The 26,068-nt window shown below is 35.9% G+C and overlaps 1 protein-coding gene across 20 annotated transcripts in view; it reads right to left on the bottom strand.

Moving 5' to 3' along the window:
- Window positions 1–26,068, bottom strand: part of LOC115438263 (adhesion G protein-coupled receptor L3) — a 547,718-nt gene that overhangs the window by 341,679 nt on the left and 179,971 nt on the right. For all 20 annotated transcript variants that reach the window (XM_030161717.1, XM_030161720.1, XM_030161723.1 and 17 more), the window contains exon 4: window positions 20,508–20,721. In XM_030161717.1, the coding sequence (XP_030017577.1) occupies window positions 20,508–20,721 (214 nt within the window). The remainder of the gene's footprint in view (window positions 1–20,507; window positions 20,722–26,068) is intronic.

The following is a 26,068-nucleotide window of genomic DNA, read 5'->3' as shown; positions in this document are numbered from 1 at the left end:
ATAGCGCAAAGGAGAAATCTTTGCGGAGTGTTGCCGTGTAAACACTCATGCCCACCTGATGACTCCACAGTCTCAGTGCGGATCTCAGATTGTCTCTCTGACATATCTGCATGGATGAAAGCCCATCACCTTCAGCTGAACCTGTCCAAAACTGAACTGCTGGTCTTCCCAGCTAAGCCAACCATACAGCTGGACATCTCCATCACTTTTGACTCCATACCTCTGGCTCCTACCAGTGTAGTACGTAACTTGGGAGTCATGATTGATAATCAGTTGACCTTCACGGATCACGTTGCCTCTGTCACCCGATCATGCCGTTTCACTCTGTTCAACCTAAGAAAGATCAGGCCATACCTAACCGAACAGGCCACCCAGCTCCTGGTGCAGACTATGGTTATCTCCCGTCTTGACTACTGCAATGCTCTTCTAACGGGCCTCCCAGCTTGTGTTCTCAAACCACTACAGATGGTCCAGAATGCAGCAGCGCGTCTGGTCTTCAATCAGCCTAAAAGGGCACATGTCACCCCCTTACTCATTGAGTTACACTGGCTACCCATAGCTGCCCGCATAAAATTCAAATCTTTAATCCTAGCCTACAAAATTCTCCGTGGGTCTGCTCCTGTCTACTTAGGTGCACTAATAAAAGCTTATGTCGCCCCACGACCACTCCGCTCGTCTGGGGAACGTAGTCTGGTGGTCCCCAGACCTTGTACAAGACAATCCAGGCTCTTTTCATGGGTCGTTCCACGTTGGTGGAACGCTCTACCAAGTGCTACAAGAACAGAGTCATCCCTGCCTATCTTCAAGAAGCTCCTGAAGACCCAGCTCTTCCGAGAGCACCTCCTGTCCTAGCACTTTCAAACATTCCATTTTAAATATTCTAATAAGGTTTTTCCCAGGACAACCACAGATTCTTTCACGATTATCTCTGGACCTGCTGCGGTGGTCCGGCCTCTTCCCTGCCCTCATCATCACCACTCACTTATCCTCAACCGCCTCCATGTGTCTCCCCCTACTCCCCCCTTCTCCCCCTCTCCCCCAGTCCCTATCTCTATCGCTCTCTCTTTTTCCCCTTCTCTACTCTCTCTCTTTAACCCCAACTGGTCAAGGCAGACAGCCATCCTCCAGGAGTCTGGGTCTGCTCGAGGTTTCTGCTGTTAAAGGGAAGTTTTTCCTCGCCACTGTCACCAGTCACAAGTGTTTGCTCCAGGAGGATTCTGTTGGGTTTCTGTAGAATTGACTTAGAGTCTGGTTTTGACCAACTCTATATATAAAATGTCAAGAGATAACTTTTTTGTGATCTGGCGCTATATAAATAAAATTTGATTGATTGAGTGATTTAATTGGTTTTCCCCTGTAAGTCGCTTTGGAAAAAAGCGTCTGCCAAATGCGTAAACATAAACATAAACATAAACATAAATGTACCCTAAATGTTCATTGTAAATTTTGCTTCCCCACCCTGTATTTTGCTGGTTGATTTTTACCTCCGCCAAGGAGGTTATGTTTTTGCCAGGGTTTGTTTGTTTGTTTGTTTGTCTGTCCGTTAGTGTGCAACATAACTCAAAAAGTTATGGACAGATTTGGATGAAATTTTCAGGGTTTGTTGGAAGTGGGATAAGGAAGAAATGATTAAATTTTGGTGGTATTCGGGGGCGGGGGGGCCCACGGGGGGGCCCACTGATCAGCCTTGGCGGAGGTCTGCGCTCTCCGAGTGCTTCTAGTTACTTTTATTTCACTGTTTACATGTTCGAAATAAAGATTTTATTCGTTCATTCACAGTGGATCCATTATTCATTCACTCACACATTCATACTCTGGTGGTGTTAAACTATATATGTAGCCACAGCTGCCCCTGATGGAGGCGTGGCTGCCAATTCGCGCCTCTGACCACCACCAAACATTCATATACACATTCATACACCAGTGTGAGTAGCAACACTGGAGGTAAGGAGGGTGAAGTGTCTTGCCCAAGGACACAACAGCACATGACCAGAACTGCCAAGTTGGCAGCGCCAGCCCTTCGGTTATTGGACGGCCCGCTCTACCTCCTGAGCCACGGCCGCCCCTTCCTGCAGGAGTTTGTTTTTTTAGCCTCTGAGAAAAGTAGAGTTCAGAAAAGTAGAGTTCAGATAGAATACAGCTAGTGGTGGTTGCTTTACACGGATGCTTTTCCAGAGACAATGTTGGATGTCTTTTATGCTATTATGAGGTGTGTTAAAAAAATATTTCCAGCTCATTATGAAACTGTGGCAGGACAAATTAGACGATGGCAGGCTGCCACAGACTAGGTAATTAACGGGAGATGCTCTCTCAACTCTCTGGATTATCCCAAAAAAAAAAACAAAACAAGGTATTCATTATTTTAATATTTTAATACTGAACAATAGCGGACATATTGTGTTTTATTCATGCAAATGCAGAATTCCATCTTCAGTTTCTAGTCTGTTGGTGCATTTCAAATTGGACATGATAGGAGTTTATATCTGAGTAATTTTTATGCTTTTTTTTTTTGTTCTAGTATCAGCAAGACTGGAAATAAAGTGATAGAAAAAGTCTGGACAGGTAGGAATATGACTGTATATGTGTTGGTTAGGGTGAGGATGTGTTTGTGGGGAGGGGTTTGCACTCTCCTGACCTGCTTTTCTCCTTTAGGGGTCATGCACAAACCAGCCACAATGCTATCAGCTGTCCCTTAAGGTGCCTGCCGAGGTCTACTGAGATATAAGGTGATATATAGCTTTGATATAGCCTGTAATTACTGGCCGTGAAGGCCACAGCGCCTTGGGGGAAAGAGAAAGGGGAGCACAGAAAAGGGAGGAGAGAGATACTGGGGCTCTGATGAGAAAAGGGTCAGTGGTGTTTGATAGCACAAGTGGTCGGCCTTTCCACAGATTTCACGCTATGGGATGTGGCGCTAGATCTATACATGTGTCATGAAGAATATTCCCTGTGACGAGCTCCAAACACATCCTACAGGGAAATAGAAACTGTCTACACGGACCATTCAAACAGCTCCAAATGATGTCAACCCCTTGTAGACTATTGTTGCAAATTCACCCCAATAGTGCTTAACTCTAGTATTAACCCTTAAAGACCCAGTGCTACTTTTGTGTCAGTTCCCACATGAATTTTTCTCTTTATTTAACCTTTCTTAAGTCATTTATCACCATTTATGATAATATTATCCTCTGTATTTTGCATTTTTTAAAGTGTATATCAGGTATTTTCAAGTATTTAATTCACTGATCATGTAGATGTTCATTAAAACTCAGATTAAAGTTGAGAAAAATGACTTTTTCAGTAAACATATTCGTAAATGAATGTAAAAACAAGCATCTCCAGCCGCTGTCATTGATCCAACTCCATGGGTTTTACCAGTGAATCAATGTTGTAGAAGATGATGGTGTTTCCGCGGTAACTACAGAGCCTCTGAACGTCCAAATGGATCATATCTGATGACCATGAAAAGATGACAAACTGCATTTTACACCAATTATTTACATAGATTGATAGAATTCATTGAAGAACAGTTACTGGACATTTTTGATCAGTAGATGGTTTTGGTCACCAGTGGCTGTTTGGGTCGTTATGGGTTAATTTCCTGATATTCAACTGATTTTTGGATCATTTTTGTTTTGCTGAATTCTTGACTGGAATAACAGATAAATAGCAGCATTAATAAAGTAATCTACATACTTGAGACTGAAGAATTTGCAAATTACTATTATGACAATTATGCCTAATGTCACCAATTTATGTCATAGCTATTGTATGTGCTAGTAACAGTAAAGGTAAAGTTTTTTTTTTTTTTTTTTTTTAATAAATATGATTTTTTTTTTTTATTGGGAAGCAGGTGCAAATCAATATGTCTGTCGTTGCAGACAAGAAATTTAAACATACACTCATACATATGCCAAGACATTAATCAAGATATAACTCACAGAAACAAATAATAATAGATATGGATGAAGTTTTGGCCTTTTTGACATTAGGTAATTGCTTTGATTGGATTTTTAGCTGTGGAACTCTTATCCACTACAGAGGAGCTGGGTCTCAGAAGGCTAATCAAATAATAATAATAATAATAATTATTATTATTATTATTATTATTATTATTATTATTAGAGGTGTTTGAAAATATCGGTTCTGCAATATATCGCGATATTTCATCTCACAATACTGTATCAATATTAAAAAGTACTGTATCGATATTTTTAGGTATTTATTCAAATGCAGATATTGTGGAGGTTCACTTTTTTTTCGTTTTTGTTTATTGTTTATATCTTTATTATTATTCAACACTGTTTCATTAAATCATGGTTATTTGAAGCATCCTAAAAGCACTTTTTACTGTCTGAGAGGCAGATGGTAGTTCCCTTGTTGAGATTGAACTAAAATAATGTTCTGATGTTAGTTCTGAACTAATAGAATATGAACATTTGAACAGGATCTTAAACTGTAATGTCTGTAAAACAGAATTTCAGTTTGAACACAGGAACATTTTGTGATTTAGCATTAGATCCTGTTGTGATCAAATAAAATGTGTTTAGTATTTGTGCAGATTTGTGGTGTAATTCAATTCTTCAGGGAAATAATAAAAACAAAAAAAAGAAACAAACAAAAAATTGCCTTTTTAACAATATCATGATATATCGTGATATATCGTATTGTGATCCTTGTATTATGATTTATATTGTATCTTGCCTATACACAGCTATAATGATAATAATAATAATAATAATAATAATAATAATAATAATAATAATAATAATTATTATTATTATTATTATTATTATTATTATTATTATTATTATTATTATTATTAGGGGTGTTTGAAAATATCAATTCTGCAATATATCGCGATATTTCATCTCACAATACTGTATCGATATTAAAAAGTACTGTATCGATATTTTTAGGTATTTATTCAAATGCAGATATTGTGGAGGTTCACTTTTGTTTTGTGTAATTCAATTCTTCAAGGAAATAATTTTTTAAAAAGAAACAAAAAAATGCCTTTTTAATAGTATCATGATATATCGTGATACATCGTGTTGTGATCCTTGTATTGTGATTTATATTGTATCTTGCCAATACACAGCTATGATGATAATAATAATAATAATAATAATAATAATAATAATGCATCAGTTTTATATAGTGCTTTTCTAAGTATTCAAAGATGCTTTACAATAAGCAGCCAAGGGACAAACACACAACAAACGGGGTAAAAACAGATTCGGGTTAATACAAAAGGGCAAACAAAGAACAAACACTCAAGCAAAAAGGTAGAGACAGATACAGAAAAGAAAACACATGAGAGAAGGCGGATGAGGGTGGATGAGGTGGAACAGGCAGTCAGTTTTCAAATGATGATCTGAAGAGGTGAGATTACAAGGGAGATGAACAACCTGGGGTGAAATGATAAAGTGCAATTAATTTAGCATCTACTGGAAATAACATATACTTTTAATATAATTGCAAATAAATTTAGGCGGTAAGGAGGGTCTCAGTTGGCCTCCTTGCATCGTAGCCATCAACCCTGCACCGCCTATGGGTGAGATGTTTATCTAAAAGCGTCGGATTGTGCAGAGCCGTGGCGTTTGCAGTACAGAGGGAGGAATGGCTAATGAAAGAGACCCATTCATTTGGTCCTGTCACAGCATGGTGTGAGACAGTGTTCATTTTGAGATGCATTACAGCACTCACAAGCTCAGCGGTAAGCTATCACTCAGATACGGGTGCTATTAGACCTCACTTAAAAGACCAATGCCTGAGTAGACCACTATACACCTATATAAGTGGACTAAACTGGAACAGGTAGAGCTTGGGTTGGATCGCTGAATATCAATGGGGTGCTCTTACCGGGAGGTGGGGGGGTGGGGGTGTTGAGGCGCCTAAATGCGTATTGACAGCTCACGAAGGCCGGTGACATGGCTGGGCGTTCGGTGGTGATGGATGCGAGCTTGGCACACAGACTACGCCGGCAGCAGCCTGGCTCGTCTTCAGTCGAGACGTGAATGCTAACTAACGCAGTTGCCAGTCACCGGGGCTAAACCAGCATGAGCGGGAGAGGCAGGTGGTTCGCGGGGGGCTAGAGGGCAGGAAAGGGACCCAAAGGACGCAAATGGACTCGGCTAATTACACTCTAACCTGATTGAGGCAATGCTCTGAATGTTACACCTGCACTACTTTATCTCTGTTAAATTAACACTGAAAGCCTGGTAAACATACTCAGATCGGATTACTTGCGCGTGCTGTGCCGCAATTCTCCACCAAAAAAGTGACAGAGAGTGCCACTGGCTATGTACAAAGTTTATAGAAAAAAAGTTGTTTTCAGATGATGCATATACAGGGTGGGGAAGCAAAATTTACAATATTTTGAGGCAGGGATTGAAAGACAGTGTATGACCAATTAGTTTATTGAAAGTCATGAGAATTTATTTGCCGCAAGAAAATTGACATAATAGAAAATGTTTTTATTCTATGTGTCCTCCTTCTTTCCCAATAACTGTGGAAGTGGAAGTGGATTGGAAAACAAGCAGAAAGACAAGATCCCAATTTCACAGACTTCAAGCCCTAGAAGTAGAATATCTCCATTAAAAAAATACGCATAGACATAAGTTACACTGTAAAAAAAAAAAAAAAAGGTTTAAAAAAATAATATTCCGGCAGCAGGGGTGCTGAAAAAATACTGTTAAATAACGTAAAATAACCATCTCATAAAAATACGGTAATTTTCCATAATTAAAATACAGTTTTTTGCCCTAACTTTATATGAGATTTTGAAATTTTTTTTTGGACTTTTTAATGTTTAATAAAGAATATTTTCATGTATTAAACAATCAGATTACCTATGTATACGGGGGGGGGGGGGGGGGGGGGGGGGCAAAATTTACAATATTTTGAGGCAGGGATTGAAAGACAGTGTATGACCAATTATGGGAATTACAATTTTTTTCACTGAAAATCGAGGCAATTATGTTTGCCTAATTTGTCAAGAGACTGTTGCCTTGTTTAAGGAATTCAATGTAAAGAGACACGAGCAGACAAAACATGCTAACGCATACGACAAGCTAGCAGGGAGTGAGCGCTCCGAAAAAGTGAAGCAAATTCAAGCTGCTTTAAACTCAACAGTGACTCTTCATGTGAACCTGTGAGTTCAATGAATTCGCCACCAAGGCAGGCTACCAAGTTGCCAGGTTAGTTGCCTCTAACTGCTGGTGTTATGTACTTGTAGATGTGACACAAATATTACTTTCTGAATGATTTTGTGAAAGACAAGAGTAAGAGTCATATGTTTTCATCTTAAATGTTAACAGACTTTGCGTTACTGAGTAATACATGAGTAATGATTACTCATATAAGTCATGTTTAAAATGAATGTGGGGTTAAGATTTTGATCAACTTCTTGGACGTTTAAGATACTCCACACAGTTTGTTCTATGTTATCTGACTCCAGATGTGAAAGAAAGGCAAAATTGTTTTGTTTTGTTTTGTTTTTTTTGTTTTTAATTTGTTCACACCTGAGTGGCTTAGATTTGGTTACATTGCCATTTAAAAAAATGATATTGTGACAATGAAAATAAAATTGTTGTAGAACAGTGCATTTATATGTAATTTTTACTGTTTAAAAAATGTCTGAAGGGACCACTGGCCCCTGGCAATGTCCACATTAGCAGATCTGGCCCTCTTGAAAAAAAGTTTGGACACCCCTGAATTAGTTTATTGAAAGTCATGAGAATTTATTTGCCGCAAGAAAATAGACATAATAGAAAATGTTTTTATTCTATGTGTCCTCCTTCTTTCTCAATAACTGCCTTCACACGCTTCCTGAAACTTGCGCAAGTGTTCCTCAAATATTCGCGTGACAACTTCTCCCATTCTTCTTTAATAGTATCTTCCAGACTTTCTGGTAATAGTTTTGCTCATAGTCATTCTCTTCTTTCCATTATAAACAGTCTTTATGGACACTCCAACTATTTTTGAAATCTCCTTTGGTGTGACGAGTGCATTCAGCAAATCACACACTCTTTGACGTTTGCTTTCCTGATTACTCATATGGGCAAAAGTTTCTGAAAAGGTATGGATAATAGTGTTAGGTATGATTATGACATCAATATATGTTTGGTTTCAAAACAATTGACATAGTGCCTGCTGAGAAAAAACAACTAAATGTTCATTGTAAATTTTGCTTCCCCACCCTGTAGTTATTTGATATTTGTGTCTGTATTACCTGCATATAACACTGGGTTACAAATAAATGTTTTTTTGCAAGTTGTCTAGGTTTTTTCAACTGAATTAGGACCATTTTGCACCTCTAAATCCAAAAATGACATCTGTTTTTCTCAATCAGGTCAGGTTTTTTTGCTAATTGATTTTGAAAAATTTGATCTTCTCATAAAATATAATAATTAATACCAAAATAAGATTGGTAAGCACACTTTATGAAACTTGTGACTTGATTCCTGTTAGGTACAATGGTGTATTCACTGCAGATGTAGCAGAATATGTCAGGCTTATTTTTGCAAGATCTTCTAGTCGAAGCCATTTCATTCACCTGTAATATTAAAAAAAACATTAATCATAAATTGGCAAAAGTAAAATCTTCAGAACTCGTTTATTGCAAGAAATAGGAAAGAATTTATTATCATATGATGTGAAAATGCCCATAAATGTAAGCAAAAATGTTAAAAGCCAATATGTAGCATAGTTCAGAAAGTTGACCTGATTGAGCAAAATGAATGTGATTTTTGGATTCAGCACACCAAAATGATCCTAAATCAGCTCAAAAACACTTAAACAATAAATTTGTTGTTGACCAGTGTAATGTGATGAAATAGACAGTGTCACCATATGCAACTGTTATAAATGATGATTAAATAACTGTACAGTATAAATTAACCCTTTCATACATGAATTATGAGACCGTTAATCAAGATTTTTTTTTCCTGAGTGTTTTTATTCCTCTTTAGGCATGAAAAAAAATATGCCTAAAGAAATTTTTCTTATTTTTCATGGAGCTGCAAAAATGTCCACTCAGCTGGACATCATATGTTTAATTTTTGAAGCAAAGAAACATGTATTTACTGATATATTGTGTGGAAACTATGAAATAAAAACATTTTTAATGCTTATTGTAGGTAATTCATTTATCAGACAGGGATAGTTGTTTGTTTACCTGCTTTACTATTTTGTCTGATGAGATAAGATATTCCTTTATTGATCCCACAATGGGGAAATTCACAGTGTTGTCAGCAGCATAAAAACATACATAGACATACACATACACATAAAAACAAACCGTCATATAATTTGAATAAAAAGGTGTTTAGAAGGAGAGTGCAAATATTGTTCGATATGATGTAGTGCAAATGGTTATAAATATAAAATATAGATAGATAGATAGATAGATAGATAGATAGATAGATAGATAGATAGATAGATAGATAGATAGATAGATAGATAGATAGATAGATAGATAGATAGATAGATAGATAGATAGATAGATAGATAGATAGATGAATTATCTACAATAATTATATGTGGAAGGCAGTATGAACCTTTACCAGACATGTTTAATGCTACTAATCTGATGAAAAACAAACAAATAGAAACTAAACTATGCAGGGTATATTATGTAAACCCCAAAATTCAGATAAACCCACCAAAAAATATGTCAAATTACACATACAATAATATGAAATTTACATTCAACGTTTATACTTAATCTTTTTTTTTTTTTTTCTCAGTTACTGTAATGGTTTTAAATTAAATTCCCTGTATTATTCTGCAATATTGTTCACATTCTAAACCTAAATAATTATTTTAACCCATGACTAACTCCCTGGTTCTTTCACAAACAACCTCTAAATGGAAAAATTATACAGATTTGACATTTATCACGATCGACAACAACTGACATGAACAGTTTTAGAATGACAATATACCAAATCAATGGGAATGGGAAGTCCTATGGGAAGAGATGTTTTTGTAATTCAGATACAGGCACCGTATACTTCCTGGAGCACCTCCTCTATTTGCATTCTTCATATGTGATGGGAATGAAGTAACACTGGTTGAACGCATCGATTAAAGGTCCATAAGTGGGAAACAGGAATCCTTCCACGAGTCCTACAAGTTGTACAAGGATGCATCCAAATATTTTTGTCTAATCGTCTAATTTTGTTGAGAAAATGGAGGAACATTTCTTATTACTGGTATGAATTTAACTCAGTTTACAGGTTGCATCCAGTATTATATTGTATCTACTGTGGACTAGAGTTAACCCATAAAGACCCAAACAGCCACCAGCGACCAAAATAATCTACTGATGTAAAATGTTTAATACCTGGTGATCCACTAATCCTATCAATACATGGAAATAATTGGTGTAAAATGTAGTTTGTCATCTTTTCACGGTCATCAGATATGACCCATTCGGACAATCAGAGGCTCCGTAGTCACCATGGAAACACCGTCATCTTCTAGAACATTGACTCAGCAGTAAACCCATGGAGTTGGATCAATGACAGTGGATGGAGATGCTTGTTTTTACATTCATTTACGAATATTGTTGCTGAAAAAGTCATTTTTCTCCGTTTTTGATGTAACAACCTTCAACTGTAACCTGAGTTTTATGAGTTTATGTTCAGTTAATAATAGATTATAGTGAAAAAGTCCCCTTTTCTGTTTTTGATATAATAACCCTCAACTTTAATGAACATCTACATGATCAGTGAATTAAACACAGGAAAATACATGATTTTCACTATAAAAAATGCAAAATACAGAGGATAATATCGTAATAAATGGTGATAAATCATTTAAGAAAGATTAGATCAAGAGAAAAAAAATCATCTGGGAACTGCTGCAAAATTTCCACTGGGTCTTTATGGGTTAATTGCGCTTTTAATTATCGATAGGATGTATTTTTGTGTCCATATTAGGAGGTTACATACTGCAACTTCTTCGCCACTGTCACTAAATATTACACATTGACACTTTAAATCAGGGGTGTCAAACTCATTTTAGTTCAGTTCCACATTCAGCCCAATTTGATCTCAAGTGGGCTGGACCAGTAAAGTAATAACAGTGAAAAAAAATAAAATTCAATTATGATCAGGTTTACGTCTACAAAGTTTCCTTAAAAATCTGAATAACATGAACACGTTGAACTGTCTTAAGAAAAACAAGTGCAATTTTAACAATATTCTGCCTCGGTTTATCAGTTTATCATTTACACATGTGCATTACAATCGCACAAAACATTTAGTAACAGGCAGAATATTGGTAAAACTGCATTTACTTTTCTAGAGACATTTCCGTTTGTTCATATTTGTTCAGGTTATTCACATTTTTATAAAAGTATAGTTTGGTAATGTAAACATTTTCATGTAATTTTACTTTTTTTCACCAAAAAAAGAAGAAAAGTTGTTGTTGTCATTATATAGAGATTATTATGATAATATTTTACTGGTCTGACCCACTTGAAATCTAATTAGACTGTATGTGTCTGTATGTGGAACCTGAATTAAAATGATTTTCACACCATTGATTGTTCATATCTTCAGTGTAATTTTTGCATTTCACTAATTCATCCAGTAGGCCGGATTCAACCCTTTGGCGGGCCGGATTTGGCCCCCGGGCCGCATGTTTGTCACCTGTGCTTTAAATGATTGTACTGTGTATAATTCAAATACACCATAATGCGGTGCAGTTTTATATCTAAAACAAAGCCGTCTGCTTCAGTATTATCTATGCTGGGTTTGTAAAAACAGTTGTGTCAGTGGTGAAAATGGGCCACTGAGCCACATCTTGGCGGTGGTGTCAGTGCATTTCTACATTTTTAACGTGTCTGTAAAGTGAACTGCAGACAACGCGTGGTAGCCTGAGGAACGGCAAAACGCCTTTCTGTTTCCAACCATCATGTGAATGTGAAGGCAGCACAAGCCTCAGGCAGCAGATGGGTTACCGCCAGGCAAAGTGTAAGAGGAGTTAACTTTTATTTGAGCTGGAGTTTGACTTTCTTTCACACAGTCAAGTATGAATTAGACTTCTTGATCAACAGATTTTTTTTTTAACCCTCAAAGACCTACAGAGCCACTGACACCCAAACACATCTACTGATCTAAAATATTTAATAACCTTTGAACCACTAATCTCATCAAAACTTTGAAATAATTAGGCAGGTTGTCATCTTTTCATGGTCGTCAGATAGGACCTATTTGGACATTAAGAGGAAAAGAATAACGAACGATATATTTTGCTGAAATATGCATCATGCATCCTTCAATTGACTCAATATAAACAAGTGGTACCAGGCTGAAAAAACTCCACCCCTCGCACATATTGTAGCTTATTTTGGCATCGATCCAGCTGATGTCATCATGTCTATGTGTGTGGCGATGTCAGTATATCAATTGCCTCTATATATGTGCCAAGTTTGAAGGAAATTGAAACAAAATTGATGGTTTAACCTGTTTAACCCTGACCATATTTTCAGGGGAAAACGCCTAAAAAGACATACCCAAAGTAAATGAAGAATTACTTATAATACTTTTAATAATATGGTTCATATGGATGTTCTTGTGTTTGTGGACATTTAGAGACCTCACAGAATCTATTCCCATTGTCTAAAATATAGTATCTATTACTATGCCTGAGTAAACTGTAACAAACTAAAAGAGAAATTAGAATTTTTTATCCTCGCCTGTTTTTTTTTTTTTCGGCTGGATTGATGACGATATGCATAAATTAACTGTTTGTGTCGAAGATTTTTAGTAGCGTATATTTCACCCCACAAAGATTAAAAATCATGTTTGAACATTAAAGTTTGCACTAAAATACACTTTTGTTGTACTTTTATTAACATTAGGGTCTAAACTTTGAGCAATAGTTGAAAAAAAAAACATTCATTGTCCTGATTTATTATATTTTTATAGTAGATGAATATTAATACAATTTTTTCGGCCCGCGGGTGGGCTGATAGGGCTAAAGGGGTTTTAATAGACATTTGAAATTTCGCCCATTATAAGTAAATGGAGGAAAAAAAGCTTTTTAAAAATTCATAAAAAATTTTGACCTTTGACCTACAATTCCCAAAATGTAATCAGATCTATTCTGGGTCACTGGCAATCGTTAACTCCAATTCAGTATGAATTCAATCAATAGTTTTGCTGCTAGAGTGTTAAAAAAACAAAGTGAACCAAAAACAATACCCCTTGCCTCCCCTTCAGGGGTGGGGGGGCAATAGACCACATTAAACAGTACACAATTTTTCAGTCATCAGAGTATATATATCATCATATCTGGGCCTGTTGTCATGGAGATGATTGTCTCCATTCTTAAATATAAAAGCAGCTGAGTGATATATACATGATCTATTTTATCAGTGTTTCCACATTTCTGCCATTTTACTGACTTTGTTTACAAGACATCTCATTGTGTCCGACTTTACTTTGTAATGAGTTCAATGCACAACTGACAATACAGTGTTTTGACTGGTCTAATTACTGGTTTATACATTTAACCCTCAAAGACCAAAAGCATCTACTGACCTAAAACCTTTAAGAACTTTTGATCCACTAATTCTATCAATACATGTAAATAACTGAGGGAAAATCTATTCATGGTCATCAGATTGGAACCATTTGGACATTCAGAAACTCCATAGTGAATGTGGAAACACCATCAACTTCTGCAACACTGATTTATTCATAAAATCCATGTAGTTTGACAAATGACAGTGTCTGCAGATGCTTGTTTTTACATTCAGGTAATGATATATTTTTGCCAGAAAAAACAATTGTCTTCACTTTTCTCTGTTTTGTTGAATAAAACAGAGGTTTTATGAACACCTACATGATCAGAGAATAAAATGTAGGAAAAGGCCTGATTCCATCCATCCATCCATCCATCCATCCATCCATCCATCCATCCATCCATCCATCCATCTCTGTTTTCATATAACCTCTGACATTGCTCTAAGCTTTAATGAACATCTACACCAAATTAAATAACTGATTTTCACTGAAAAATGCAAAAATGCAGAGGATACTATGATAATAAATGGTAATAAATCACATAGAAAAGGTTTAAAATGTACAGATCTGCTCCTATGTTTTGTTTTGTTTTTTTAATTCACTGTATTTACTACTTGTTGACCAATATTTTCCACATGTTCTTTTACCACAGTTTTTACTTCTTAAGCTTCTGCTTGTGCCTCCATTTCCTCTGTTCACAGGTCTTTTTCATAGCACACACTGTGACTTATCATAATAAGAAAAGCACAGGTGTTAATAATAACATTAACGGAGGCACCGTTCCAATAAGTGTCCCGGTAAGGCGTGACAGTGTGACAGTGAGCGAGAAAAACACCACACCAGCGAAATGGAATTCCCACATCATTAATTTCATTATTTACACCTGTGCCTTTTCTGTCATATGCTGTGAAGAAGACGACTATGAAACAATACGGTGCATCTGCAGCTGACTATGTATACATGTACAGGGAAATCACCGCTTATTCCAAAATACATGCTTAGAATAAATATGCATGTGTGGAAATTAGGACGCAGGTGATGACCTCCTTAGGGTGGGTGGTCATTTTTAATGGATGAGATGAATTTAAGTCAGTTAAAAGTCAAACTGGGTAAAGTATTTGGTGGTGAGTGTCGTAAAACATAAAAGTACACTGCAAAAAATGATTAATAAAGTGATAAAGCCGTATTTCTAGATCATTTGTCTTATTTTTCATCTAAATAGAAAAAAAGCTTGCGAAGAATTTTTTACACTCAAAAAATATTCTTATTTTAAAAAATATGTGTAACTTTTTTTCTCCCCTTTTGTTTTTCTTTAGCAAATGAACAAAGAAATAACATTACCCCAATTATGGCAGAAAAATACAAATACAAATCCACACATACAGAAAATACATACCTGAAAGAAACTGCCATAAAATTGAGGATTTTCTAGGTAAATAGAAATAGTAAATCAAATAAATAAATGAATAACACTAAATACTAATTTTTTCTTAATTAGATTTTTCAGCCAATATCAAGCCAGTTTTACTAGGACCAAGGTATGGCAATATTATGCAAAGGGTCAAGTTTGTTTTCCTTATTTTAAGACTGAAACCACGTGCACAACTTGTCAATTTAAGAATCTTAAGAAATGACAGCAACTAACTTTTTTTTATGTAACAATTTATTGTTATTTACAGGCTTAAAACATGACAAAAATGAACGAAAGAATGTGAATAAAATGAATCGATTCGCAACAGATGAGTGAACCGAAAGAATCAAATTAGTAAAAATAATCGGACTTCTTAACACTTTTCGAATATAAGCTATATGGTCTTATTTTGAGTTCAAAGCTGGCCTAGTTTTAAGAATGTCATGCTAATTTTGAGGATTCGTACCAAGAAAAAATGCTTAACCCACTGGCAGATTGTTGGGCTTGACATACATGATTTTAACCTCATTTTAGGGATTATTGTTCTTGCTTCAAGTTAATTTTTTGCAGTGTAATTCATATACACTGTATAAACTGTGACTGGCGTGGAAAAATGTTTTGAAAAATGCTAACTGATTCATGATTCATATGTACATTTATGTTAAATTTATTGTATTTCACTACTTTTGCTGTGATTTATGATCATTGATGGGTGCATATGTAATTGACGTCTTGCTTTTATTTATTTATTTATTTATTTATTTATTTTTAGTTCCTTTTTTTTACTTCAAATAAACAAATAAAAAAAAAATACAGTAAAACATCTTTGACAAATATCAGGTTGTTTATTTATTGAATTTTAGTTGAAAAACCTATTATTTCCCCCTCCACTGAAAAAAATCTTGCCGCAGTACTTCAGTGTTATAGCATGTGTTCACACAAAAACAATACGAACCCTAACATAAACCATAGAGTGGATTATAAACCCTGGACACTGTGGATGTTATTCAGATAATACTTTAGTCCATTATGAAGCTGAGCAGCAACAAGTCAATTACAGTTTTTCATTACCCTCTTCATAACCCAGTAGACTGAGGTCAGCACAGGTACCTTGAAGACACATAGAACTGTAACTCATACACTGATTTATACACCTATATGACCTATATTTGATGTTTCAGGTGCAAATTCATCATACAAAACGGCAACAGACAAACTGGGATGTGATGACATTAGTTGGTAATCTCTTCATTTTCAACATAGACACACAAAAATCTTCACTTTTTTATAAATATATGTGATTTTAGTGAACTGTAATGCCATTTATGTGTGGAGGAGAAGCTCAAATGGAGAATTCTGCAAAATATCCATACTGCTAAAGAAGGTATCAGGCCTTTATTTGGATGAGTTTTGTGTTAGAGTCAGGCCTTGAGTAGTCATGGTCACATTAAATACACAACATTGTTCTTATTTTCATCTGTCAACGTCGGCAATGTTAAGAGTACTGCTAAATACTTTTCGACAACACATTCCTAATCAAATTAAAACACCTACAATGTTTCGGAGGACAAAAAAAACCCTTGATTTCTACAAATGTCACTTTTGCTCAAACAGGAAGACACACACCTGCAGTGACTGAGAAAATAACACTTCAGGTGAGAGATCGACAAGTATTGAAAAAGCTGGATTTTAGTCGTGAATGCCTTCAATTACTCATGTAGAAGTGAAAATTATATGACAAATCCTCAGATGTCACCTGATTATCCATTATATTGTTCGTGTCGAAATTTGGGGTGGCTAATATTACAGACTTAGCTCGGAATTAACTCCAGGTTTTATTTTGAATGAATATGCTAACTGTAGAAAAGAGAGAATTGGATGTATTTAATTAATTTTAACTAAATCCATTTGAATGACTTTGATTTTCCACCACATTTTGGACTTTGTACATAATGTTTTCCCTAGGCTACACCTGACTGCCTTGTCATCTTCTTTTTTTTAATTAATTAATTTATTTTTTATTTTGTTGTACATGTATAATGACAATAAAGGCATTCTACTCTTTTCTATTGATACTATATTAACCACAAAGTCTAACACACTTAACTGCATCACTGACTTTTCATACTACGTATTTTATGTAAATATTTCACTGAACATGTGATATTATTGAGTTAAGTGTAATTAAACAAACAGCAAGAAAGTAAACAAGTTTGACCCAAAGCTTTAAAAAACATCCAGGGACTAAAGCAAACTTAAATCAATCTTGTATAATATTCTGTAAAAACAATGCATTTTAATGAATCTTTACAAATTTTCAGTTTATTCCGTTACATTACAGCTATAAAGTAACTGATGATCACATTTGTACAGCGTAAACACCAGTTGTTAATTTGTTAAGGTGAGATACAGTTCATCCACCAATGTACACAGACAATTTTATTACCTGTTAATGTAATTATCTGATTTGATCCAGTCTAAATAAACAGTGGATGAGATGGTGATAAATTTTGCAGCGACTATAAATGTGAAAGTGTGATATCTATATTGGCCTAAAAAAAAAAAAAAAAGTCTAGACTCCATATGAGGCAGCAAAAAGTGAAAGTGGTGGGGTATTTATGTAAATAAATTAGTGCACAGAACAAGCCACATCAATGAAATCCTTCCATTTTCTGCCTCCTTTTTGTTGTTTCTGTAGGCTGCAACACATCCCTCCAGCATTAGCCCATAATCAAACAACTCATGAAAACCACGATTACTGAGGAAATCAGGTTACACTGAACCATGTAAATGCTATAATCACACTAATACATTGCTTGGGTTGTTTCCAGTGATGGTTTACGACGTGCATGTAAACATACCGCGTAATGAATACAAGGGGAGAAAGATGTGGAAGTGCAACACAATGGAATTTCACCAAAAAAAAATAAAAAATAAAAATAACTGGAGGAGCGTGTAGATCTTTGCTGATATCTATTTGCGATTACAAAGCGGATGAGCCGACGAGGAAAATACAATTATCCGTTGGAGATACATTTAGCAATTGCACAAACCTTGCTAATACTGGATTATGATCAAAGTGAGTTAATTTTATTACCGAAACGTACACTGTGAATTTATTCCGATGTAGATCCTCAACATGAAGAACCATATGTTTTAAGTAAATCCTCATGGCCTGGGTTTAACCTCAGCTTTATCCGAAGTGTATGAAGATCCTGCTCAAATTTGTTGTTTCTGTTTGGTTCTCGTTGCCTCTACAGCCCTAATGAGCTTAGTCGCAGGTGCCTAGCAACCGCTCTGACAGCTCAACAATGACATGGTCGGGGGCGTTGTTCGTTTGTTGTGCTAACCTCCGCATGCTAATGATTGTCGCTACAGCCACAAATATCACTGAATCCTCTCACCCGATGCATTCTTTGGTGCCCCCCCCCCCTCCCCCTTCCCTTCCACCTCTCCATTTTCAATGCACACCGCCCACACCTTTCATCCACTTAGCAACTTCCTCTCCCAAGACAATGTGTTCTGGCTCCGAATTGGGTTGTAGTTACCTTTTAGCATCATTGAAACGCCCCCGGTAGTCACAAGATGCTAAAAAGACATGCTTTTTTTTTTTTTATCTCCTTGGTACTTTATGCTAGTTTTGTCTTCTTGACAGTAGCAGGACCCGTTGATACATTCCTGCTGGGATTTTTAGTCTGAGTGGGCGGCTGGAGAACAAGGGAGCTACAGGGTGCATCAATTATCTGACAACTACCTCTTTTTTACCATCAGCTGCTGATTATCTGAACTCTGTGGTACCAAACTAAAGAGCCAACTGCTATTGTTTGATAAAGGCCCAAAGGTCCATTAGTATTCTCAAAGGCCCCGGTCCAATCAGGTTACCAAAGAAGTGGACATACATAAAGCTTTGGAAATAGTAGAAGGTAGACAAACGTTAACGGGTGCTAGCAATTTAGATAAAGTCCATCCCCTCTGATGCTCAAGGGTGTTTTGACCTTAAAGGCAGGAGTAACTGTGCTTAGAGTGATATCCCAGAGAGCAGTCTTCATTTTACTGTAAGTGCTGCAATAAGTCAACAAAAGAGCTCAAATGGACTGTACACATATTCTCTGTACAGCCCTACATTTTCTTGAATCCAGACTATTTGGTTTGAGACCCGAAAAACTTGTGTATATACTTTAATGTTAGCCATCTATTACCCACCAAAAGCCAAAGCAGAGTAAGACTACACTCTGTCTGGCCTGACAAATAGGTCTCCACGTCCCGGTTTCAGCACAACAGGGTCATAACTCTGGAAACAAAACTCACAGATGGGAGCCAGGCAGCTCACAGTCTGGCAAATATAATACCTGTTAATGTATTTAAATTATTTCCAGCGAACATTGATTTGTGCGAGGGGCGAATTCACGGCTCATATTGATCAGCAGCCAGGTATGCTAAGGTGTACATCTGAGACGTGTTCACGGTTCATTTGGATTCTCAAAGCAATTAATCCATAACATTTTGCTAAAGTGCACTTCTGCAAAGATTGTATTGTTTCTCAAAACCATCGGCAGCTTTTTGAGCCTGACCTTGTGATTTCTACCTTTTTTATGAATCCTTGCATATTTATTACACTTGAAATTGCATTTTCATCCTCCAGAAATTAAATAAAGGTCAACAAAATTAGGCATATCTTAATCAGTGTGCAGGGAAAACATGTCTCATGAGGGACTGTACTTAATTTCATTCTGGCAGACCACAGGTGTGTATTACAGCATCTCTCATTAACTTAAGATTTGCTGGCTATGTTTTTTTCCTTTTTCAGTTTTTTTTTTTTGTTTGCAACCGCATCTACTTGATTTAATTACTTAAAATGATAAAACAAATTTTTTCTGGCTGTACGTGTACATATTCATGCATGCAAATATTCTTAATTTGCTAAATTAAAAGCCTCCTTGTTACTACTATCATGTTTCTATCATTTTAAATTAGAAAGGAACAGCAGTCTGCCAGAAAAATACTGGGTGTATAAATGAAGAGTAGTCGCTTTTCCATTGGACATATGCGCAAACATTTACTGATATTTACTAAATGTTAAAAAACAGAAGTGTGTAATGTCGATTTTTCCATTAAATCACAAATTAGATGATTTGTTTATTTATTATCACGAGATGTCAGGAGAAGTCATTCCATGAACATGGCGACAAACATAAATATCTGTTGTTTTAAATCTAGAATGCTTGTTACCCTTCTATTCCGTAAATTCAAAAATGATTTGGTTTAATGGTGTGTCAACACATACCGCGTCATGTTTGTTTTAAAACTCTTCTTCTCTTGTTGCAACGTCCATCAACATCCATTTTTTTTGTTCATGTGACTTTTGTTGTGCAAAAAGGTCTTTCCATTACAGTTTTGCATGATATACCAATTTTGCTATGCCCAAAAAAACCACTCATTGAAAAACAAGAGTTTTTCCATTAGGTGAATTTTTATGCGCAAGTTGTATTCGTGCAATTTGAGGGTCAATGGAAAAGTGACTAGTGAGTATTTCAATTTCAAGCAAACCTTACCTTTGAGACATGATCTTGTACGCGTCTGGGAGGTAACACCGAGTGTTCTCCATTTGCGCCGGGTCTGCGTCGCAGATTTTGTCATCGGTGCGGCCGTAGTTGGCGCTTTCGATCATGATGACGTCGGTGCCCGGGCAGCGCAGCTCTATGGGGTAGCTCTCGCATGATAGCTCCCTCCTCACCACCGCCATGGGTATGGGCGCTCGACTGAAAGCTGCACACAAACACAGGAAAACCAACAAAAAACAACACTATGAGTTTGATATTGTTATGAAAATGTGTGGGGAAAAATGTATGAATAGAATAGAATAGAATAGAATAGAACAGGGTAGAGTAGAGTAGGATAGAATAGAATAGAATAGAATAGAATAGAATAGAATAGAATAGAATAGAATAGAATAGAATAGAGCAGAGCAGAGCAGAGCAGAGTAGAGTAGAGTAGAAAAGAATAGAGTAGAATAGAATAGAATAGAATAGAATAAAATAGAGCAGAGCAGAATAGAATAGAATAGAACAGTAGAATAGAATAGAATAGAATAGAATAGAATAGAACAGTAGAATAGAATAGAATAGAATATGTCATTGTGTGTACTATGAAATTAGGAGTGACACTCCAGCCAATGCAGCAATGTTTACAAACACCAGTGCTACAGAAATAGGAATAGAGCGAATATAAAATTACAAAAGCTAAAATAAGATAAGAAAATATGATAAAAATTTACAATTTAACAAAGTAACATAAGAATAGAGCTTAGAATAAAAAACAAAACTGGATAAAATATGAATAGGTGCAATTTACAGTATTAACAGTATGTGACAGTATGCATATATATGAACAATATTAACAGTATGTATTACCCATGAATAACAGTGTCTATCTCTATTAATAGTATGCATTTCCCATAAAAACAGTACGTGTATATGTAAAAACAGTATGTATACCCATGAACCCGGTCTATATAAAAATAGTGCATTTATTTTTGATAAATATTCCATTGTTATTGCAGAACAGAAGATTATTGCACCTTCAGTCCCAAGTTAGGGCAAGCTGAGAACTGAGTGAAAATACATATATATTCCTGCAGGAAAATACTAAAACAGATTGGAGGACCCGCAATCAAAAGGTTTGACCCGTAGACATATGAGAAGAGGCTGTCCACGCTGGTGTGTTTTTTTGTGGGCGGACAGAACGCTGGTTGTTTGGAGTGGGAGGATGAGCAAAACCACAAGGGCCTTAGAGAGGCCAGGAGTTGTGGAAAGAGAGAGTGGGAGATTGACACAGATCAAACATAAGGAAATAGACACGGTGTTTGGATTTGGCTGTGAGGAAATAAACATTCATTACACGGGCATTCGACTGAGAAATTAGACCGAAACGCAGAGACAAAGAAAACAGAGCGGCGTGTCAGAGGTAAATAGTTATAATATCCCACCAGATTAGCGCCTATAAATCATAAGACCTTCTTTGTTTGTACTTTGAGGTGATGGGATGCGCTCTGGTCGGGCTACGTGAAGGCCTCGAGCCGAAGCCCAGAGTCTGTTTGGCTAAAATGTGCTGTTTACCTCCGAGCCAAACGGGACGGAGGTTCTGGCGGGACGGAGCGGCGGCGGGCCAGAGGTTGCCGTTTTATAACGCGCACACGCATGCACGCCCACCGACGGCCACGTGAACAGCAGACTGGAGGCGTGTGGTGTTTATAGCCAGAATAAAAAATGAGCCAGAAACATAAACAGTGGCCTGAGTGACTGTAGGAGGACTGTGGCAGTTATAGATTTTTATAAACATCCTTTCAGACAAGTGGCTGAGCTGCACGAGTCACCGCTGGACGACACGGCGGAGGCATTCATCAAGGACGACAGACGCAACCAGAGAACGAACACGGAACAAAAAAAAAAAGGACCGCAGCATACGAGCACAAATCAATGCCGTGATTAACGATCGGATTTACCGTGGTAACAATATCTCTTCTTTACGCTCTAATCGAACTCTTATCATTACAATAGTTCCGTTTTTTTTTAACGTAACGACAGTGTGGCGTTAGAAAGAAAACTGGTATAGCGTGACAGATGTTTCATGTTTCCTCTCAGAATTGTAATGTTGACCCCGTTCCAACAGTATAAACATTAACCAGCGGTTTTTTGGTTTTCTTTTTCATTCTCAATCTGAGGTAGACCAAGCACTCATGGGTAATGATGCTGAACCCATAAAAACCCAAACATTCACCATCGACCAAACTCATCTACTGATCTATAATACTGTATACTCATTGATCCATTAATCCTGTTAATACATGGAAATAATTGGTATAAAATGCACTTTGTCATCAGATATGACCCATTTGGCTTCGTAGTGAACATAGGAAACACCGTCATCTTCTACAACAGGGGTGTCAAACTCATTTTAGTTCAGGGGCCACATACAGCCTAATATGACCTAAAGTGGACCGGACCAGTAAAATAATATAAATAATAGGATAAGAACTGATAAATAATGTCAACTCCAAAGGATTCTCTATGTTTATGAGTGAAAAAAGTAAAATTCCGTGATGAAAATGTTTACATCTACGAACCGTACTTGAACATAACATGATCAAATATGAACAACCTGAAAATTCTTCAGAAAAAAAGTGCAGCGTTAACAATATTAGGCCTTAGTTGATCATTTATACATGTGCATCACAACGTAAAGATTTAGTAACAGGCAAAATATTGTTAAAATTCCACATACTTCTCTTAAGACATTTCCGATTGTTCATATTTGTTCAGGTTACTCATATTTTTGGTAAAAAGGCTAGTCTGTAAATGTATCTTTTTTCTAATTTTACTTTTTTTACTTTTACTTTTTTTTTTTTTTTCTAAAACAAAGAGGAAAATTTGCAGTTTTCATTATTTATAGGTTACGATAATATTGAATGAATGAATGTTTATTTCAGTTAAATACAAAATACAAAACATATACATATTTTTTTAAAAAACAACAAAACAAAACACTTACATATTAAAAAACAAACAAACATAAAATTAACACATTTTGTAACTGAAAAAGGAAGAAGCTGAAGCCGGAGGCTTATTTCTGCTTCTCCTATTCACATCCTTAATTCACGTCTACACCTGTACTTGCAGCAGGTAAATACTTAAACACAAATTATACTACATTCAGTGTTATAAATCATTTTGTAATCATATTACTTTCATAGCCCTTCAGAATTTGACAAATTAAATTCTTTTTGAAACTCAACAGTGAGCTACACAATTTCACTTCATCCTTCAGTTCGTTCCATAGCTTGACACCAATAACTGAAACACTGTGATATTTAACATTTGTTCTTACTTTACATTTTTCAAACACAAACATCCCTCTTAAATTATAATGTCCTTCTCTTAACTTAAAAATTTTCTGAATACAAAAAGGAAGGTTTTTACTTTTAACGCGAAACATAAATTCCATTGTTTTTAAATATACAATATCAAAAAATTTTAGTAAACCAGATTCTACAAAAAGTGGATTACTTGATTGGAGATAACCAGCTTTGTTTATGACTCTAATAGCTTTTTTTTTTGGAGTTTAATTATCGGGTCTAAATTAGTTTTATACACATTGCCCCATATTTCCACACAGTATGACATATGGCATTACAAGTGAACAGTACAACATAAGCAAACATTTTTTGTTTAACAAGTCGCGAGTTTTACTAGCCTGATCCACTTTAGATTGAATTGACCTAAAATTATTTCAACATCCTTGATTATTAATATCTTCAGTGTAATTTTTGCATTTCACAAATTCATCCTAGGGGCCAGATTGGACCCTTTGGTGGGCTGGTTGTGGCCCCCAGGCTGCATGTTTGACACCTGTGTTCTACAACATTGATTCACCAGTATGGAGTTGGATCAATGACAGTGGTTGCAGATGCTTGTTTTTATGTTCAGTTGACAATATTTTGTTGCAACAGTGACTTTTTCCTCATTTTTTTCTGATTTGATGTCTATAGAAATCCAGACCGCTATTACTGCATTCTTTTGACACTGATGAAAATGATGAAAATTAGCTTTAGTACATGCTCTGTTTTCATATTAAAAACTTTGAAGTCTAAGATATGACATGAGTGATCCCATCAAAATTAGTGGAAACACAGGCAGAACATTTAACAGTGAAATATTGACATATAAACGAGTATCTGCCATTTAAATTACTTTTTTTTTTCCATAAATACAGAAAAAAATTATAAGATCATCAAAAGTCATCCAAAACAATGTTTATGCAATGAAGTCCTAACTCCTGTGTGTATCATGTGACTAAAACAGACAGAAAAGAAAACGTGGAATGCCTAAAAGCACTGTTTTTGTCAGTACAATGCCATAGATCTTGATGTAAGAACTGAAGTAATTTTGGTTATTATCAAGAAAAACATGGAAAATGGATAGATATCAGCTCTGACATTAAACTCTTATGCGCTATTTTTGTTGTTAGCATTATATTTGTCCAAACAAATGCATATTTAGTTGTACTAAACATTAAAATGAACAAGAAATTGAAGAAAACAAGGGTGGTCTAATAATTTTTTTCCACAGCTATACATATACATACATATTATTTACACATTTAAATTATAATTGCACATGATAACTGGTAAACTGATAGTTGTATAGTCTGATGGCTGTACAACAGTTCACAGTAAATCCTTCCATTTACTCTGATGTTTTATGAGCATCGACATGATCAGTAAATTAAATTAAAAAATTAATTAATTAATTAATTAAATTAAAGAAAATATAACATTTTCACTGAAAATCACAAAATGCAGAACATAATATTCAAATAAATGGTGATAAATCATTTGGGAAAGGCAAAAAAAAAAAAAAAAAAAAAAAAGACTTGGAATTTGCGACAAAGATAGTAGTGGGTATTTAAGGGTTAAAGCTGCTGGGTGGAGAAACTGAAACTCAGCTGTTATTGACAGTGATTGGTTATCGCTTTGGCTCGATGTGATTTTTTTTTTTTGCCCAGCGTTTGGGCGTAGCATCAGGAAATTAGCCGCCACACAGGACTACCAGTGCATGATGCACAGTAATTATCATTTGGCGTTCCTTTGTGGATGATGCACAATCAATCATACCACATGTATGATAATTGATGACAGTCAGTCTAGGCCTGTGATTGCCTGATTTTACCGGCTTGCAAAATTTCTGAACAAAATAAGTCATTTTGATAATTAAAACTGACAAAAAAGTGTGCTCTGAGGAGAGACAGAAAACAAAAATGACAACAAACAGTGGAAAACACAGATCTGACACCAGCAGCTTCCGAAGTACAAACCCTTGTTACCTCCGCCAAGGAGGTTATGTTTTTGCCAGGGTTTGTTTGTTTGTCTGTTTGTCTGTCCGTTAGTGTGCAACATAACTCAAAAAGTTATGGACAGATTTTGATGAAATTTTCAGGGTTTGTTGGAAATGGGATAAGGAAGAAATGATTGACTTTTGGGGGTGATCCGAAAGAAATCCTGGATTCTGGATCACTTTGAAATTTTCGTTAACATTGTGGTAAATGGGGCCAAAATTTT

Source organism: Sphaeramia orbicularis, chromosome 18 (genome assembly GCF_902148855.1).
Source record: "Sphaeramia orbicularis chromosome 18, fSphaOr1.1, whole genome shotgun sequence".
In the NCBI taxonomy this organism is placed as follows: Eukaryota; Metazoa; Chordata; class Actinopteri; order Kurtiformes; family Apogonidae; genus Sphaeramia; species Sphaeramia orbicularis.
Note: the sequence above shows the minus strand (reverse complement) of the source record. Positions and strands in the feature narration are given on the sequence as shown.